Source organism: Aspergillus ibericus, assembly GCF_003184845.1.
Source record: "Aspergillus ibericus CBS 121593 unplaced genomic scaffold BO80scaffold_15, whole genome shotgun sequence".
NCBI lineage: Eukaryota > Fungi > Ascomycota > Eurotiomycetes > Eurotiales > Aspergillaceae > Aspergillus > Aspergillus ibericus.
Window position 1 is genome coordinate 517452 of NW_020292113.1, and position 19622 is coordinate 537073.

Here is a 19622-nt window from a genome sequence, read left to right on the forward strand (position 1 = left end):
GAAGATTCGAGGATGTTCCTTGTTGGGCCGTGAAGTTGTGACCGATCTTATCTCATATGTTATTCTGATCAATAAACAACAACAATAGCGTCCGCCAGCATGGACACGACATCCCACGACACCGTCGGCGCGTCCACTCTCGCGACTCCCCTCTACATGCCCTCGTCACCTCCATCCCATCCCGACCATGGAGAAAGCTATTCACCCATCAGTGATAAAAGTTTCCGCCTCAGTCATCACGTCGCGACTGGCGCAGAAGCCGACCAGGCGCGTTCGCCCAAACGTCCCTCCCCGAGATCCTCTAGAGCGTCGTCCCTCGAGCGCGCGGCGAACGAAATCGATGCTCGTCTAGCGCAGTATACGGTCGATTTCAGTCAATTTCCGAGCACACAGGGGTTGGACGAGGAGCCCCTGGCGGAGCTGAAACTGCCCCATGAGGATCATCTGTCAGACGTCGGGGGTCCCGATGATTTCACGGCCAATTTGGAAAGATACCTGATGGGCGACGATGATACAATGGACCATAAACATTTCGATGTAGACCAGCTGGAGCGCGAACTGTTCGAACCGGGGCCTGACTCGGAACCGGAGCACGAGTCAGAACCGGAACTCGACCTACAAGAAGAGCTCTCCCAGCCTCAGGCCCAGCCACAGAACCGCGGACAACCGCCGCAGCGGGCGCAGCAACAGCAGGAGGATTCCCAGAACAACTCTCAGCTACGTCAACCCGCGGTTGAAGATGAGCAGGAATTGGGCGAATACAGCGAGTTCGGCCCGCCCGTCGACATGTCTACCCCGTCGCATCTTCTGCGCCGGGCCGGTGGGCTTGCGAAAGATATGACCCATCTCGAAAATATTGAAGAGGACCCAGACGATGAGCTCGAAGCTACCACCCATACACCTTCCGTTCGGAAGCACAAGCGCACCCCCAGCAAGGGCGAGAAAGACGGACCTGAGGACCTGCGCCGGCAAATTGCCGATCTCAAGAACGCGCTGCGCGAACGCGATGAACAACTCGAGAGAAACCACCGGCGTGTATTGGAGGCAGCCTCAGCAGGAGAGCAGATCAAACACCTACAAGGGGAGCTACAGAGGAAGTCGGCGCTGCTGGAGGAACTCTACGCCAAGCGCAGCGACGAGACTCTCCTTCGCGAGCAAATCCATCTGCTCCAGAGACAGAACCAGGAGAGGGAGTCCTTCCTGCAAAAGTCTACCATCGGCGCTTCCGATCTGAGCACTCTTCAACAACAGATCAGTGACATGCAGAAGGAGCTGCGGAACCGAGGTTCGCACCCTGATATCGACACTGAGCGGCTGGAAACGATCGCCTATCTGCGCCAGCAATTGGATTTGGCTCAGGAGCAGCTGAGGAAGCGCGACGCAACCCTTGATGAAACTCTGGCGAAGCTGAAGGAGGTCACGGCCGCCAAAGAGCAGCAGCTCCGGGAGAAGAACGGCGAAATCGATGGACTCAAGGCCCAGATTAGCGACAACCTTCTCGAGGTTGAGAAGCTGGAGAGGGAGCTCGACCGGGTCAATCAGGCATACGAAACCCTCGAGGAAAGAATCGCCTCGCTGGAAACCAAGAACCGGCCCCTAGAAGAAAAGAACAGCGTGCTCGAAGCCGATCTGACCCGCGCACAGTCGCAGGTCACAGCCCAGGAGAATGCCCTCAAGGCCATGGCAGCCGACCTCCCACTCGAGACGGGCGGGAATACCTACACCGAGATCCTCGAATTGATCAAGGACCTGGGCCAGCCCAGCACGAGGCGCATTCCGGACTCCTTCACCAAGGAGAAATACCCCCCAGACTCGGAATACTCCCAAGACCAGGACTACTCCCAGGATCGGGACGACCCCGAAGTCAAACAACTTCAAGCCGAACTGGCCAAGCTACAGGCCGAACTGACCGAATCCTCCACGGCCAAGAAGACACTCGAGCTGCAATTGACGCGCTCGCAAGACCAAGCCACCGAAGCACAAACCCTGATCCACTCCATCGAAACCGAAAACACCCGCCTGACCAAGCGAGCCGACGAGCTCAAGTCCAACCTCGACAAAGCCCAACAAGAGCTGAACCAAGCCAACGAAGAACGCACGCGGGCCCTCGAAACCATCACCCGCCTCAAAAAGGAACACGCAGACCGACAAACCTCGCAACAACTCAGCCCACCCCCATCCCCACCCACGCACCAATCCGCCCAAGATCCCCTCAACCAGCAAACCCTCCAAACCGAACTCCGCACCCAACGCCTCGCCCACACCGCCGAACTGGCCAACCTGCGCGCCTCCCACGCCTCCTCCACCCGCGACCTCCAAATCCTCCTCTCCACCACCGAACACCGCGAATCCAAACTCAAAGCCCAAGTCACCATCCTCCTCACCCACCGCGACCGCCACCAAACCGAGCTCCGCACCCTCCGCGCCCAAATCACCAACCTCGAATCCATCATCGCCACCAAGGACGAAACCGCCGCCGCCGTCGACGAGCGCATCGCCCGCTCCGTCGAAAAGCGCGAAAAGGAATGGCAACGCCGCATCGACCTCCTTCTCAAGGAGCGCGAGCGCATGAGTCGAGCCTTGATGTGGTCCTGGGGCGAGAAGGAACTCGGCGATGCCGCTGCCGTCGACAACAAGGAGAATCTCCCTGTCGATGAGAAAGGTCGTCGGAAACAAGCTTACCGGTATAAATATGCCCATCCGTCCCAGGCCTCCACCCCGACCACGACTCAGACTCGCTCTTCCTCATCCTCGAGGAATGGGACGAAGAGGGCTTGATTGAGTGGTGTGTGTATAGTTGGTTTTGGTGGTATTGGGCCCCACTTCCTCCTTGTTTTGAATCTCAGTATCTTTGTGAATGGGCTTTCGTTGTTCGGTTTTTACCGTACCCATGGGTAATCAAGTTTTCACGGTGTCAGGGTATGGGTCAGGTATACACGGCTGGTTGGCGGAATGCCAGGATGGATGGATGGGTGATGTGTACTGTACAGTGGGTATAGTATGGTATGGTTTGGTCTGGTCTGGATGGCGTTCTTGTTTGTTTACCGGGTGTTGGTTGGTGTTGAGGTCTTGTGAATCCCATTCCATACACTAGTCAATTTGATCTATCTACGGAGTATTCTGTCGAGAACAAGGGCAAGAGAGCCAGTTTAATTGTAGGAGTAAATTAAAAGAGAAGTCACAATTAGGTATATAGCAAGAAAGGGACCAAGAGCCGGCTAGTGTACAGTTTTAATCGTCACTCAATAGAACGTAAATCCGATCCGATACAATCATAGCAATAGTGAGTCTGGCCAGCAGACTCGGTTAGAATTAATATCCATGCACGCTGCTCGTTCGAGTGGTGCCTCGATATGTGTTTCCCTCGGAGAAGATGTCGCATGGGACTTCGTCGACCGAGGCCCCGGTCTCGCGGATACTGTCGAGAGGACCGGATAGGGTACTCATGCCACCGCAGGTGTTGCTGCGGGGACGTCGGGTGCTGGAGTACACGATCTCAACATCGCTTCTGCGCCGCTGCGACGGCATTCGACGGGCAGTATCGAAATATGCTCGGCGGCTGTACCGGTTGTGCTGGGGGTGGTACTGGCTCTGCGTGTGGCGTGGGATTTGACATGGTTCGAACCGGTAGACCTGACGTTGGCGGCCGCTGTGGCGCCTCGTGCTTTGGCGTCTGGGGTATCCGTGGTCTAGTGGAGGGCGTCCATAGTTGTGATTTGATTGTGCGACTGGGTTTCGTGGCACGGGTGGAATCGATGGTCGAGCGTGGTAGGATGGGCGAGGGATTCGAGCGGTTTGGGAAGTATTGGATCTGTGCACTCTCAATGGCTCCGGAACAACCACTTCCGGGGCTTCGGCGGAGTTGATTGACATGGGGCGTGGTAATGTGCTTTCTTCAGGCTGGCTCGCTTCGAGTTCATGGCTGGGAACAACGCTCGTGGTGGGTACCAGTGACTTCTCGACTGGAGAGGAAGCCAATGGATGACCAGGAGCATATTCCTTCTTAGGCGTCGGAGGGCGTTCAATATTTGCTGCTTGTTGCTCAAGGTCCGTAGGAATGCTGGGATCGGCGAGAGCGCGGATCTGAGGGTCCGCCGACAACGAGACTGGGGGTCCGAAGAGCTTCGGCAGGAACCGGCGAAATGAGGACTCGGAAGATTTGTGTCTCTTGTGACCATGTTTGGCTGCAGGGGACCCCGATAATTCTGCAACTGCGGCTTGGCGATAAGCCTTATAGGTAGACTTGGTGGGGGTACGCGAGACATTTGAATAGATATCGGAGCTTGACAAATCCCTGAAAGACTTCTTTGACGGAGTGCCACTGGCCGAGAGAGTTGTCCCGGAGAATAGTTCTGCACTGTCTGCTTCACATTCGGTGTCAAGCTTCAATTGAGGTCTCAGATGTAGGGGCAAAGGGTGTTGAAGGCTGCCGGATTTACATATGGAATTGTTGCTCGATGACAAGTAGAGGTCTTTCCCGTACGTGACATCTGGTCGGCGGCATACAGTATAGATGTCATTTTCCAGGCTGATGTGGCTGACCAGAGTTGAGCTGGAAGAGATCTTGTCATCACAAATTGACGACGGCTGTCTGTATATGCCGAGCAGTGATATATCGTATGGCCTCTCGGAGAGCTCTCTCGAGCAGAAAAATAGACACACGGTTACACTGGCGGAAATTAGCGGGGCATTGACTTCGGAGAGGAAAATGACTTACAAGGACAAAATGGAATCGATGACGGAAGCCCGATGCAGCGCGCAGCTGATGCCGATCTTCCAGAAGTTGCTACTACCATCATCGGCCAGGCAGAACGTCTGCTGTGAGACCACAACTAAGCCTGCTACACTAGCAGCTACCCAGATGATCACCGTCAGCCGTACAATATAAGTGCACGCAGCGTGCAGCAGAGCTTTCTGGCTGGCGAATCCTAGAACCCGGTTATACTGCCAGGCAAGGAGACTGTGAAGAGCGACCAGAGGGACGGTGAAGAAGGACTGAAATTTGTTAGCATTAATACCAGATACCGGTGCAGGCAGACTTACTGCGACAAGAGCAATAATTAAGCTCGGGGTCATCTTTGAGTCCACATGGCGGATGGCATAAAGATAGAGTATGAGAGCCCATTCGATGAGGGATTCCAAGAGCATAAATTGCAGCGTAATGAAGATGACCACCCTTGTCCAAGCGCCTCTTCTTCTGAAGGTCATTGAACGGTTAAACATGTTTACCGCGTTGAGCTGAAGCCAGCTGCGCTACGCTTTGGTCAACAATAACCGCCAAGCATTCACAGGGTTTCGAGATTATGAATAGAGAAACCGGTAAGAAGAGGCCCTAAATAAGGACGTCGATTGTTGATAAAAATGGAGGCATGGTGCAAGAGCCAGAGCCACGGGCCCTCGCCAACTAAATGGATGTAGCTGGATGGGCGAATTGCCTGGCGCGTCGACGCGGGCAAGAGGGGTTGGAATGGACGATCCAGCGGCATTGATGTTTGTTGTCTCTTCTTCAGAAGAAGCCGTCCCTCCGGAATGCAGGCTAAACAGCGGCCCTATTCTCCTGACTCGGGTTAGTCATCCGATCTATATCCTTGAGAATCTGAAAGGAGTCACCATCGAGCAGGATTTGGGTGTCCCTTGACCCTGCGGATGTGCAGTAGGGATCCGATCCTCTCCCTGGATGAGGCTGGAGTTTGAATGTATCTCCATCGCGTGGTAGACGGGATCTCAATTCTGCAGTAAAAGCAGTAGTGAAACAGTGCAGCGGGATAGAATGCAGGATGTGATGATAAGGCCAGGGATGCGCGAGGAGGCAAGGAGTTATGATGGCGATAAGAAGCCACAAGGGGGGGCCCCTCCAGGGAGGCCACGTGATGCCCGCTCAAAGCGAAAGGAGTCACTCGCTTCTTCTTTGCTCTTCATCTCGCCTGGTCTCCCTCTCGGTGGCTCCTGCAAGGGAATCTACATCGCCAACTTTGTTCCTAAGGGCTGACCATGACGTCGACGGGAAAGCATGAAGGGCGATGAAAAGGGCCAGGCTAGTTTAGCTCCTGAATCAATCCTCATACCACAGCTATCCTTGACTACAATACTCATCGCATATTGCAGGTCACTCAAGCTGTTTGGTTTCAGCATCACCTCGGCTTGCAGGACATTGAAAGCCTTCATGAATACGGTCGCCTATGCGTCCGTGCGAACGCTCAATCATCACTCACGCCAGCGCCATGTTCATCTCGCATAGCTGCGAATGAGGATAATTGCCAGAGGATGACGCCATAGGAGATTGTGCCGTAGGTGGCGGAGCTTGGTTCAACTCAAACCGCATTGAAGGTTTCCCATCCGCCACTGTCGAGCAGGGGGTAACCAAGCCATCCGCTATGCGCTTCGCGGAGGTCCAAGCTAGGCCATGCTCCCATTTAAAGCATCACTAGACTACTCATAGCTCGGCCATCCTACATTGTCAATGGAAAGGGATAAACGGGAATGCTAAGGGGATTGTTCACGTCTCGGGCATATCATCTGTCGTCGAGTTACTACCAAACGAAGGGATACCTTCTCACTTGGGGCATTAGCAATCGTGCAACATTAGAGAGATATGGTAATGGTATCCAGATGTCTTGCAAGAGAATCTCTCCGAACATGCTGCGTTGGCGCATATGTTAGTCATGACAGGCTACAGGATGCTGACCGCACATTTGCCCTGGCGAAATGCCCGAGCAATGAGCGATCCTTTATCGGATATCATACCCCTGAGCCATAGGTTCAGAGCTATATGATCCGAAGGTTTAAATGGCTGAAGGTAGAGGGCAATCTCAAAGTACTGTATCACATTCAGCTTGTTCACATTCCATATCGGCTGTCTATTGTTCTAACCAATGAGAGGCTAAGCATCAACGTTTGTGATAACCTTTCTAGGATCTATCTAGAGCGAGAGCAAGATCACATTCATATAGCAGCCTAGAACCCCCCTATACATCATCGTATCATGCACTCTGGCTGGTGAAGAGTCATCGCCGCTGTCCCTCGATTTTGCCGCTTTCCGGCCCTCTTGATTCGTAGCTGCCCCATACATCCTATCTCATATTATGCGTAGACAGAGACAATATCTAGGTCTACATTTCCAAAGGCCCAAGTTTTCCCGCGGTCGAATGCATATACGGCACATAAAGCCGTCCACATATGTGCCATGAGTGAAGCAACGGACATATCCCATAGAACAGAGCCACTGCTCACCATAAGACTGGTGCATGCTGACATATGATAAGAACCTCGCAGTCAAAGACTGTCCATCGACCAGTTGCGTAACCTCTGATCATGCATCAGGTCATCCACATGGAAGTGTCGACTTCCTCTGGTATCGTCTGGAGTCATACAGTGTGTCAAGACTGTAAGGTCGTGTAGTGTCATGAACCGCGAGACCGCCTCATGAGAAGGTTGACAGTGCATATGACATCTTATCGTATGTATCGTAGCATTAGCCCATCATATCCAAGATTTCGCATCATTAATGATATTCCGTTGAATCTGTGCAGCGTAGATTCCCAGGTATTCTGATCTTCCCTTTTTTTTTCGTGCCTTAGCCCACTGTTCCGATCTCAAGAATAGGAGTACCCGTTGTCGCTTATTGTATAAACGTATGCATGGTTAATCCAGCATGACAATACTAACCATACCAAGAGATATATCCCATTAACATCCCCACATAATCCCCTCTGAGCAGCACTTTGCTGCAGCAGACCGATCTATTCCCTGGCACTGTATATCTTCGCGACCGTTAATATCTATCATCAGTAACGTCGAAGTGAAATCAGATGCACCATGTCCCTTCTTGTCGTTCTTTTCAGAGAATGTAGGCAGAAAGATAAAAGGCACCGTATAAGGTCTTTCTTCTGTCTGGGGTATATATGGCCCTGACATGGTTTTAGAAGCGTTGTAGATGGGTCGGGTGGGGTTTGCGGAGTGTTGTGTAGAGGTATGTCATAATCCATATATGGGGGTTCCGGGGATATCAAAGAAGGGCTTGTATAGCAGCCTTGGGAGTGGTGGGTGTTTTGTTGAGGAAGGTGGGTATTGATATAGAAGATATCATAGAAGTAATGTAATGATGATGGTTTGGCTGTGGCAAGGATCTTAGCGGAGCAATGGTCATCACTTGAATAGATAAAGATGGTGGAGAGAGGTTAGGGTAAGGTCAGGCAGGCGTTATTTATATATCTCGGGATGCGATTGAATGTCAATCAACTTGGAGGATGAATAAAGAGATGAATTTTTGCTTAGTGATACTTGGAAGTGAGTAGGTGGTTAATTACCTGGACCTGTATAGTGATCGCGAGTTGAAATGAGTATGATTCCCTCGAATATTCATCGCGGGATTTTAATATACAGATCTAGCTATTACCTGATCGACTGCTTCACTTCAGTTACAGCATTCATATGCACTAAGCCACATTCATACTACTCCCACCAACCAAGCCTACAAAAGCAGTGAAATAAACTACCAGCCCGTCACATTCATTTTTGTTCAATATATTTCATTAACCACACATTCCCGATCCAATAAAGAAACACCCTTACAGATGAGCAATACACTCAATCTCCACATCCGTATTCAAAGGCAGAGTCTTAACCGCCACGCACCTACACCCCCAAGCGATCAACCAATCAGTCAGCCCGCAATCCGCCAAACCCTAATCCCCCTTCATTCCAATACCAAGCAAAGGGCAAAACAAAATGGATAAACTCACGTCCGACAAGGCTTCACATCGCCCCAGTACTCAGTGTACACTGAGTTCATCTCGGCAAAGTTGTCCATATCCGACAGAAACACGTTCACTTTCAGGACCTTGGTGAGATCGCTGCCGGCGGCCTCGAGGATGTGGCCGAGGTTTTTGATGCATTGGTGCTGTTAGTTCCCGTACTAGTTAGCTAGAGATTCTACAGTTAATGGGATATGGAGTAAAGTAGAGAGCATGTGGGAATGGGAGGGAATGGAATGAATACCGTGTGAGCTTTGATGTCGCCATCGATCAGCTTGCCGGTCTCCGGGTCCATGGGCACGGCACCGGAGCAGTAGACCACGCCGTTGGAGACGATGGCCTGGGAGTAGATGCCCGGGAGGGGCTTGGGGGCCTTGTCGGTGAGAACGGGGGTTTTGGTGGCCATTATGGGAGTGGTACTTTGGTCTTGGAGGGGAAGAAGGGTTTGGGTTCGAGGAGAGGGGTAGGAGGTGGTTGTTGTTTAAAAGGAAGAGCTGGGTTGGGGTTAGGTAGCTACCTACCTAGCTAACTACCTTGGTAGATATACAACCACCCGCGTAGATTGGGAATATATGCAGCACCGATCCCCCACCTTGGTAGCTGCGTGTTCCAATCAGAATCGGGAAGATCCCCTCATTTGCATGGCTCGGAGGAGATACGAGAGTTAATTAGCCTGCGTTGGCGGGGGAGGGGAAAATGATGATGCATCAGGTCTTATCGCGGGTTATCGGCGCAGCTGTGAGGGGAATCAGGAAAGTCAACCCGGCTGGCGCGTTCCTCGTATCCCTTGCGTCCGGAAGGAGACCTCGATGTAACCGAGGGACTCGACCGAGAGCATCTCGGCACTCAGCAGAGAGATAGGGTACAGTTACCTTTCCCTTCAATCCCCCCCCGTAGAGAATCTGAATCCACCATCTAGGAGCACTTCACCATGTCCATTTCCGATCCCCAACCTCCGTATCCCCTTCACCCTTCGGTGCAAGACAAACTCGATCCCGAGTATGTCGCCTTCTATAACCAGTATGTCTTCAACAAGCAGCAGGTCCATTTGCAGCCCGTGGCGGCGTCGCGATCGAGCGGGGTCCTGATCCCTGGGGGTGGACCCGTCCTGCCCGTCGGCCAGACCATCGATCTTCGCATTTCGCGTCGTGCCACCGAGGGCCCCGAGGTTCCCGTGCGGGTGTTTGTACCAGAGGGCACAGCGCCGTCGTCCGGATGGCCGGTCATGCTGTACTTCCATGGTGGGGGATGGGTACTGGGCAACATTGACACGGAGAATCCGGTCTGCTCGAACCTGTGTGTGAGAGGGCGGTGTGTGGTGGTGACGGTGGATTATCGGTACGAGAATATCCCTTCTCGGGTCCCTCTCCATGAGATGTACCAGTGCTGACCAGACAGTCTCGCCCCCGAGCATCCCTGGCCGGCTGCCGTGCACGACTGCTGGGAAGCCCTCCTGTGGCTGATCTCGCAAGGACCCGCGACGCTCCCCCTCGATGTCAGCAAGCTCGCGACCGGGGGCTCGTCAGCGGGCGGAAACCTCGCCTGTATCATTACACAAAAAGCCCTGACGCTGTCGCCGCCCGTCCGCTTCCAGGCCCAGCTACTCTCGGTGCCGGTAACGGATAACACGGCCGCGGTGGCCACGAACCAGGCCTATCGCGAGTACGAACACACCCCAGCTCTCCCCGCAGCGAAGATGCTTTGGTACCGCAACCATTATCTGCCGAACCCGGCGGATTGGAATCACCCCGAGGCAAGTCCCTTGTTCTTCACCGGTGACTGGTCGGCCCTGCCCCGGGCCTTGGTCATGGTGGGTGAGCTGGATGTGCTCCGCACCGAGGGGGAGGAGTATGCGGAGAAGCTGAAGAACGCAGGCGTGCCAGTCGACCTGCAGGTCATGAAGGGCATGCCGCATCCCTTCCTGGCTATGGATGCCGTGTTGAAGGAGGGGAAGAGATCCATTACCTTGATGTGTGATTTGCTCAAGGAGGTGTTTTGGACCAACCCTTAAGAATTTAGATAGGTTGGAACAGGACGTAGCTAGGCTATCTACTTTGGAACCATCCTTGGTCAATACCTGAATCTTTGCCTAGTCTCCCTTTCCTCCTATAAGCGATATGAAGTTTCATTTCCTCATTGCTATTGCGAATTAGATAATTCTTTTGCTTAGATACTTTTATACTTCAAAGCTCAGATTATCTTATCGACGATATGACTAGGAACCGTAATAATTCAATGCATTTATCAGAGCCTGGGCGTGTTGCGTCAGCGCGATACCGTCACCTCACCCAAAATTGTAGTAATACGTACTGGGCCATCTGTATTATATGCTTACTGCTGTATATTTCTGCCCCCTCACGACGCAAGCTCCCTGATGATCGCCAGGCAATGTCCAAGTTCGTCCTGTTTCGCCACAAGCGCTCCAAGACTCATTTTCAAGTCGTTATGCTGGATCCACATGGTTGACATCAAGGCTTCCAGCTGTGCACAGGTAGACAATGCGGTGCTGTCGCTCCAGCCATTTCCCATGCGAGTATATTGACGTGGTTCCTCTATCCCAGGAGAGTCAGGTTAGTCCGAGACGGAGATAGTGTTAACCTCTGGATATAATATCAGACGTACCTATATCTCCATCGTCAAGGGAGGGATATCTTCTCTTTCTATTGAATCGGCGAGGCATTGTATAAGTGTGCCGGGGAATGAGAACGGATTGTATGAGCTGGTGCTCTCTGATTCTAGCTAGGAAGGTATGACGATGAAGAAAGGGGAAGACAAGTCAGTCAAGTGTCATTTAAGTAAGATAATAATTAATTGTTGAGGATTCCTCCCTCTGTTTCACGACAGGTTCCGGTGGTAACTTTGGAGGTTGTCATCTTCCGGATTCGCCCTGAGTGGATAGTGATGGCTTCCAGAGTCTAGATATCATGTGAATAATCCCAGTGAAGCTTGTAGATGATGCAAGTTCTGAGACCAGTAGCTCGGGACTCAGTCTGGGCTTCGTGTTCTGGACTGGTGGGGTCTATTAGAAGCTCCAAGAGAAACTTCCCTGTCATCAACGCGAGGGGAATATAGATAGATACCGACATGATTCACTCTAGAAGAGCACTTAGGACGGTTCCTGGCTGTAGGGAGGTAGTTAAAAGTCGATTGCAGAAAGAATAGGCGGATGGGTTGATGCGTCATTCATTGGACACTTCTTCATGGTCTACCGTTGAATACAGACGTGGGGATTGAATGTCTTGCTTATCAGTAGGGGTCTTAGAATGCCCTGCTGGGTCAAACTCACTGATTTGACCCTGACCTTGCAGGTTGCTGGGTGTCCCCAGAGAGCTATCCATGCACATGCAAACATTGAAAGACACCACAAGAGCGTGGTGTCGACACTGCTGGGTTTCCCGGAGTGCGCCACACGCCTCTGAGCTCGATATATAGGGGCTATCATGTATGCTCCTTAGCTCCCTAAGCTCCGATGATATGTGATACTGTTTAATGCATCGTTTGGCGCCTCTAGTGGGAATCATAGTCATATTTGTGTTCTGTTAGGTAGCTTAGTCTCTTCCAAAATTAGGGTATGATTACCTGTTTGAAACCTATACTCTCCAACTGGTATAGACTTTTCATCGGGATTCCAGTAAACTTTAAGCCAGTGAAACATGATGGGGTTACCCTCATCTCGCTGTTATTTGCCTTGCCGGCCTGAAACGATGATGGTGTAACATGGTATCCTGCTCTGTAACCTACTGTGAACCACAGTGTGTTATCATTATCCGGGAACACAACATTGTCCAATCCTTTGCCTGGAAAAATACCTTGAAATATCCCCTCCGTGCATATGCAGGCCTTTTCTGAAGGGAGCGCAGTTTCACATGTCATTCAATAATTGCCTTCCTGATTTGGAGGGCTATTCCAACCCTCACACCAATCGACCACTATTTCCTGGTGGAACATAAATGACATGGTAGTCCCTGTCTATTACCTGTTAGTGGGCCAAGTTTATTACATCAAGGGGTTTCATCCGTGAGCACATACCCCGTAGTGCTGTTACAATCGGGTTCTTTCTTCCGTTCCCCAAATTTGTACGCAGGTTCGGCCACGGGCTACTGACGCTGCAGGAACTAGATATGACCCATGAGCCTTGAGCTCTTTTTATGAGAGGAGCGGCATCTTTGTATGCTCCGAATAGCCCGTGGGATGGGTGGGACTTGACCGGTGGAGGATCGCTATGGAGGAGACACCACCTAGATAGATTGCACGCACTGCTAGCAGAGGTGGAAGACTCCACTCGCCAATATAACACTTTATTAATTGGACTTCCGGGTCTCGATCGGGAGAGGAGTCCTTGAGCTTGACTGCACCCGGGGAATGCTTAACACCCCCCTAGCACCTGTCCCTGTGTACCCTTCACCAGGCTCGATGGCCGTTAATTTCGATTCTTGACTAGACTGCAGCACGCTAGCCTCCCAAGGAAACGTTCTCAGGGGCAATTTCCGGCTTTCCGATGCATGACTCCGATGTCGTTTAAATTTTAATGCCTCGCTGGGTGGGCGTAGAGATCATGCTAGCCCTGCACCTCCTGGGGTCAGCTCCAGTAGTAGTCTTCGTCGCGCGAACAGGTACAGAGTACACTGGCGCTAACAAGTGCTAACAAGTACTAACAACTAAGGTCCGTGTCCACTGTCCAGTCACTCCAGCCAGTGCCTGCTTAGGGACTGGTGGGTCGACTAATCAAGTGGCCGAAGTGTGACTAGATACTAATCGGTTAAGGAACCCCGAATGAGATGTCGGCTAGATAGGGGAAGGAATCCGGATTGATTACCTCTTTCTTGGTTCTTTGAGGTGAGGGGCATCTTCCGTCTCGCATCTGAGGATTTGTTATGTTCTCAAAGCTTGATCAGGCACAGTATCCAACAAGTTACTCGGAAGCTCATAGCAGACATGTAGGGCGACCCTTTTGTCGATCGGATGATCCGGTCAACTCCGGAGCGCCTTAAGAAACGGAGAATAACCGTTCCGTGGGTCAAGCCCGACAATCTGACTTTTCACTCGCAACAACTAACGAGAGCAAGTGAGACATTGGAGCCCAAAGTTCAACCCGGACGCTTCCCAGCCTGACCAGTGGACTGCGAGGGTCTATATCTTGCTCCCCTGATTGGTGTGCCTGGCCACCGGCGTCCCACTCGGGACCCCTAGCTAAACCCTATCGGGCTACCGCCACATGGAGTCTAGCCCAGTCGAGTCTAGCGAAGGAGCACAGATACGGTACTGTCACCGTATCACGGAGTACCTATACGGTCTATACCGTATCAGGCCGCCGCAGGGTCCAACTTCCGTCCAACGAGCAGCCTCCCACTCTCACTTTCAACTTCCCACTTCCATCTCCCCCTCTCACCATCGCCATCCACCGTGCACATCGGTTCTTGTCCGGCTAGCGAAAAAGTTATCCCATCCGGTTCATCCTCTACCCACATACCGTCGGGGCTGCCCTCGACTATAGGGCGCTACTTCCTGGCTCAGGGCCCACTTAGGCCCGTGGCAAGCACCATGTGAGCCTTGATGCTGTGAGTGGACATTGCCTGGCTCTTATCGCCCACTTAGACCTGGACTAACCATTGGAGCAGACCCTGATGCGGCTCTGCCCTGGGCAATTACTCGATCGAGCAGCCTGGTGCCTGCTGCTGCCTTGAGCGTAATGTCGGCCTTCACAGTCCCCCATCTTCCGGAACCAGTCAGATGCTCTCCTGGCCGGAGGTTCCTGGCGCTCTAATATCAAGCGCTTCATTAGTCTCCGAGGCGCACTGCTGCTAGCACAGGAATGGAGGCCTTTGTCCCCCGCTAAGCCATGGTCTCCGCATGGTAATTTCGGTTGTGCTCGTCCGACAAACCATATTTTGGATGTTGGAGCCAATGACTATGGAGGCGTGACAGGGGCGCCGTGTGACGCCCCAGGGGAGATGGCTCACATCATGCTATATAGCCTCCGTGTCCTCTGATACGCTTTCTCGGTTGTCCATTCTTCGACATTCTCTTGTGGAGACACTCCTAACAGCAGACATTTGTCTGCGTCCTTTCGTTGAATCACCTCGAGATTCTTACTGGTTTGCGGCTTCCTGCCTCTGCCAGTCGTCACTCCTTCGACATGGTGTCCAATCTTTTCACCATCGCCACGGCTGTAGCCGGTTTCGCTCCTTTTGTGTCTGCTTTCGATGCCCAGGCAAAATCCAACGTGGCCGTCTATTATGTATGTGCTTGTGATACCGGGTCGTTTGAACCTTGCTTACTTGTCCATATCTGCTCTTAGGGCCAAGGATATGCTCAACAACGTTTGAGCCATTTCTGCCAGGAGACCTCGTTGGACATTATCAATATCGGGTTCATCAATACGTTCCCAGATCAGGGCCCTGCTGGATGGCCGGGTAGTAACTTCGGGAACCAATGCGATGGCCTGACTTACCAAGTTGGAGACGTTTCGACCAAATTGCTCTCCGGCTGCCATCAACTGGCCGAGGATATCCCTATCTGTCAAGCGGCAGGAAAGAAAGTCCTTCTGTCCCTCGGTGGTGCCTCCCCCGATACCTACGAGATCCTCTCAGAGTCCTCCGCTACCTTTTTCGCCGACTTCCTCTGGGGCGCCTTTGGTCCGAAGAACGAATCATGGACGCTAAACAATGGGCCTCGTCCCTTCGGAGATGCGGTTGTTGATGGATTTGATTTCGATATCGAGCACAATGGTGATTTCGGTATGTTTCCATGCCCCGTAACCCTACCCTATTTCACTTTTCTAACTCCAGCCAGGTTATGCCACCATGGTTGATCGGTTTAGACAGCTCTACGCACTGGTCCCCGAGCGTACCTTTTACATCTCCGCTGCCCCTCAATGCTCAATACCCGATGCACACCTCAGTGATGCAATTGCCAGATCTGCGTTCGACTTCGTTTGGGTGCAGTTCTACAACACTCCTGGCTGTGCCGCCAGTGACTTCGTTGATGGTGTCAGCACGGGGTTCAATTTTGATAGGTGGGTAGATGTCATCCAGAGCGGGGGTAACCGAAATGCAAAGCTCTACGTGGGATTGCCTGCCAGTTCAACTGCCGCAGGTGCAAGCTTCTACCTCACCCCGGAGGAAGTCTATCCTCTGGTGGAGACGTATATGGGTCTCTATCCGGATATATTTGGAGGCATCATGCTTTGGGAAGCAACAGCCTCAGACGAGAACCTGTTTGGTGATGAGACCTATGCCGACATCATGAAGGATATTCTCCTTGAACTTGATCCTACACCGGAGCCTAGCCCTTCACCCTCCAGCAGTGCTGTTGCCTCGAGCACTCCTTTGACCACAAGCACTTCTTCGGTATCAAGCACTCCTTTGACAACAAGCATTCCCTCGGCATCAAGCACTCCCGCCGCCACAAGCAGTTCGGTACTGTCGAGCGCTTCTGGATCAAGCAGCGTATCCGCATCAGCCAGCACTGAGACTACCAGCTCGGTGGCTTCTAGCTCGGTCGTCACATCCAGCTCCAGCTCTGCTATCACGCCCAGCTCGATGGCTTCCAGCTCGGTGACATCCGGCTCCGCTATCGTGTCCAGCTCGGCTGCGACTTCCAGCTCTGTGGTTCCCAGCTCGGTCATCGTATCCAGCTCCAGCTCTGCTGTCACTCCTAGCTCTGTGGCATCCAGTTCCGTTGCGGCATCCAGCTCCAGCTCCAGCTCCAGCTCCAGCTCCACTTTCGTATCTAGCTCTGCTATTGTGTCTAGCTCGGCTGCGACATCCAGTTCTGTGGCTTCTAGCTCTGTTGTCGCATCCAGCTCTAGCCTTGTGGCTTCCAGCTCTGTTGCTTCAAGCTCTGCCCTGGCTTCAAGCACCCCGGTGGCTTCGAGCGCTCCTGTGGTGTCGAGCACCCCCGCTGTACCAACCCCCCCAGCGGCATCGAGTTCCTTTGTGGCTTCAAGCTCCCTTGTTGCATCAAGCACCCCGAAGGTGTCGAGCAGTTCCTCTGCCTCAAGCTCGCCCGTGGTGCCAAGCTCCTCTATTGCACCAAGCTCTCCTGTGGCATCAAGCACTCTGGCGCTGTCAAGCAGCCCGTCTGTTTCAAGTATCCCTATCATCTCAAACTCCACCGCAACGTCAAGCTCTGCTGTGGCACTGAGCTCCTCCGCATCAAGCTCCGCTGTCCCGTCAAGCTCTCCTGCGACGCCAAGCACCCCGGTAGCTTCAGGCACTTCCACTCCTTCAAGCAGCCCTGTTCGTTCGACACCACCTGTTGCCACGGGAAAGACATCCAGCGTCCCGGTCATCTCAAAGTCGTCTTCTACAATCGTTGCAACCATCCCTAACGCTTCTGGGTCATTGACATCTTCCAGCGCCGTTGTCAGTTCTCCGCGTTCATCGACCGCCCTGCCACAGCTGTCTAGTACATTGTCGTTGTCGAGCTCACCTGTGGCCTCTGGTGAACCAGCCACATCTAGTATTGCTTTTAGCTCCAGCACAGCTGTCGCCTCCAGTCCGGTCTCTGGGGGTTCAACCCAGTCGATTTCAATCACCCCGACCAGCGCTACGACTCAGCCCAGTTCCTCAATTCTCTCAGGAACCCCCATTTTCTCGACCTCAGAAACGATAACTTTGTCTGTGACTCCTTCCCCAAGTAAACAAGCTATCTCCACCACAGCAAGCTCGGTCGCAACGTGGAGCACGGATGTTTTGTCCAGTTCTCTTATCACTTCCGGAGAACCCACGTCTTCGGTGGTGGTTGTACCGGTGACCTCGTCCAGCCTATCATACGTGTCAACCTCATCGAGCCCGGCTGTTACCACTGCGATCTCAGTTTCTTCTGAGGGTTCGTCCTCGGCTGTTACATCGTTACCGTCGATCTCGAATACCGAGTCGTCTGGCTCAGCATCAGGCCAGGCAGGAGCATCAGCTACTTCCAAATCGTCGGGTGGCTCGGAGACATCCAGCACTTCAACTTCCTCTGACACCGCTACCCAAGGATCCGGTGCTCAAGAAAGCTCAAATCCTACAGGTCATGCAAGCACCCTTTCCCCTTCGTACACGACACTTCATATTGGCACTTCATCCAGCCAAACAGACAGCCCGACAACAGCACCGACAAGTATCCCAGCGGGCAACGGAAGTGGATCTGCTCCAGTCTCTTCCAGCATCACGTCTGGGCAGGGGTCCCTGCAAGTCACATCTACTGGTTCGGTCTCCGAGCCCGTCTCCACCACCACAGTCATCGTGACTTCCTACATTGACATCTGCCCCGAAGGCTTCACCACGATCACTACGAGCTATACCTCAACGTACTGGCCCGCAACAGTCTCTGCAACTGCCACTGTCACCAAGCCTCCTGGAACTCCAGCGCAGCCCACTATCCCCAGCGTCCCTGAGGGTTGGACCACGACCGTTACGGTCTGCACACACTGCGCTCCAACTCCGACCACTGTGACTCTTACTTTGCCGGGCACCTCGTCGTCTGAATCCGCATCTTCGACCGGAGCGCCGAATGCTGGTGAAGGTTGGTCTACGACAGTCAGTGTCTGTACCGACTGTGGTCCTACACCGACCACTGTAACTCTTACTGTGCCTGTCACCAACCCGCCATCTGGACTAGCCTCGACCACATCGCCAAATGCGGGCGAAGGCTGGACCACGACGGTCAGTGTCTGCACCGACTGTGGTCCGACACCGACCACTGTAACGCTTACTTTGCCGGTTACCAACCCGTCTGGTGTGGCGTCTTCCACCAAGGTGCCTAACTCCCCTGAAGGTTGGACTACGACCGTTAGTGTCTGCGCTGACTGTGGTCCTACGCCTACCACCGTAACCGTCACGGTCCCTGTCAGTCCTGCCGCGGGCACCAAGACTTCCTCGACCAATCCTTCTGGCGTTCAGCCCGCTGGTGAAAGCGCACCAGGTCAAACTGCCCCTGCGGCCCTCGTATCGACCGCTTCCACCACCAGCGCCACGGCAGTTGTGCCCCCGAGCCACTCGTCCTCCAGCCGGCCCGTGATCCTTGGAACGGGCGGTGTCCGTGCCTCGTCGACCTTGCATATCCAGCCGTCCCAGAGCGGGTCCCGCGTGCCCGTAGCTCCCAGTGGTATGCCTGAAGGCGTGTCGCCTGTGTTCACTGGGGCCGCTTCGCGGGGATCTGAACTGCGCCATGGAGCGGGTGCTGTGACTGCATTTGCGCTATTCCTCTTGGCTGCGATGTAAACAACACACTCATTCCAGGCTTACGATATACTTTCGCATAAGGACTACTAAAGTTTGGATGACCACCTTGGCGGGCCTATTGGATGTAATGCTTAACCTCCAGGACGAGATTCTGCCCATGTATCTAGTTTCTTTCTGTCAGCGCCAGCTGTCCTCTTCATGACCCACTGTATTAGTCAATTAATGTCTTTCACTTCGCATTGCATGATGGCCACTGACTACTGTCCACTGATGCCCGATACACAGCCGCTGCGATGCCCCAGGCAGCCAAGCTCAGCCAAGACGGGACGATCCGGGTCCGCCAAGCAGACCGCCGAGCAAAGTGATGTGTTGTAAACCCTGTAGTTTCAGCCGGAGTTTCAAACTCCTTGCCAGCGCGCTGGGATGAGGGGACTCGACGCGGTCGATTGTTGATGCCTAACAGCGCTGATGGCGGCATGGAAATGGCCCCCGACGCGACCCGTCTAGCCGGTTGACGCCAACGACGGCATGGCCGAACGATAGGCTAAGGACGGCCGGCCCCCGGCGACTAAGCCTGATGGGGGAAGTGATAAGCTCTGTCCGGCTGCCTTTTGTGCATATGGCCAGAGGTATAGATAGTGTAGATACCGTATCGGTATCCCTCCATCTTACCATCGTACCCTTATCCTTACCACTC

The 19622-nt window shown here is 53.2% G+C and overlaps 4 protein-coding genes across 4 annotated transcripts; 2 read left to right on the top strand and 2 right to left on the bottom strand.

Moving 5' to 3' along the window:
• Positions 1 to 3129: 3129 nt before the first annotated feature.
• On the bottom strand, positions 3130 to 5355 carry BO80DRAFT_405120 (uncharacterized protein). Its single transcript, XM_025717703.1, has 3 exons — positions 5044 to 5355; positions 4718 to 4995; positions 3130 to 4669 (listed from the first exon to the last, which is right to left on the bottom strand). The coding sequence occupies exons 1-3, from the start codon at positions 5221 to 5223 to the stop codon at positions 3313 to 3315; spliced, it is 1815 nt and encodes a 604-aa protein (XP_025576317.1). The 5' UTR covers positions 5224 to 5355; the 3' UTR covers positions 3130 to 3312.
• A 3133-nt stretch (positions 5356 to 8488) lies between these two features.
• BO80DRAFT_405124 (putative L-PSP endoribonuclease family protein Brt1) lies at positions 8489 to 9427 on the bottom strand. The gene is made up of 3 exons (XM_025717704.1): positions 8998 to 9427; positions 8742 to 8899; positions 8489 to 8634 (listed from the first exon to the last, which is right to left on the bottom strand). Exons 1-3 carry the CDS (start codon positions 9157 to 9159, stop codon positions 8568 to 8570), a joined length of 387 nt encoding a protein of 128 aa, XP_025576318.1. The 5' UTR covers positions 9160 to 9427; the 3' UTR covers positions 8489 to 8567.
• A 186-nt stretch (positions 9428 to 9613) lies between these two features.
• On the top strand, positions 9614 to 10995 carry BO80DRAFT_405125 (uncharacterized protein). Its single transcript, XM_025717705.1, has 2 exons — positions 9614 to 10091; positions 10152 to 10995. Exons 1-2 carry the CDS (start codon positions 9685 to 9687, stop codon positions 10762 to 10764), a joined length of 1020 nt encoding a protein of 339 aa, XP_025576319.1. The 5' UTR covers positions 9614 to 9684; the 3' UTR covers positions 10765 to 10995.
• A 3894-nt stretch (positions 10996 to 14889) lies between these two features.
• chiA1 (class III chitinase ChiA1) lies at positions 14890 to 18964 on the top strand (the record flags this gene model as incomplete). Its single annotated transcript, XM_025721418.1, has 3 exons — positions 14890 to 14991; positions 15052 to 15490; positions 15546 to 18964. 3 exons carry the CDS (start codon positions 14890 to 14892, stop codon positions 18962 to 18964), a joined length of 3960 nt encoding a protein of 1319 aa, XP_025576320.1.
• Between the last annotated feature and the right edge of the window lie 658 nt (positions 18965 to 19622).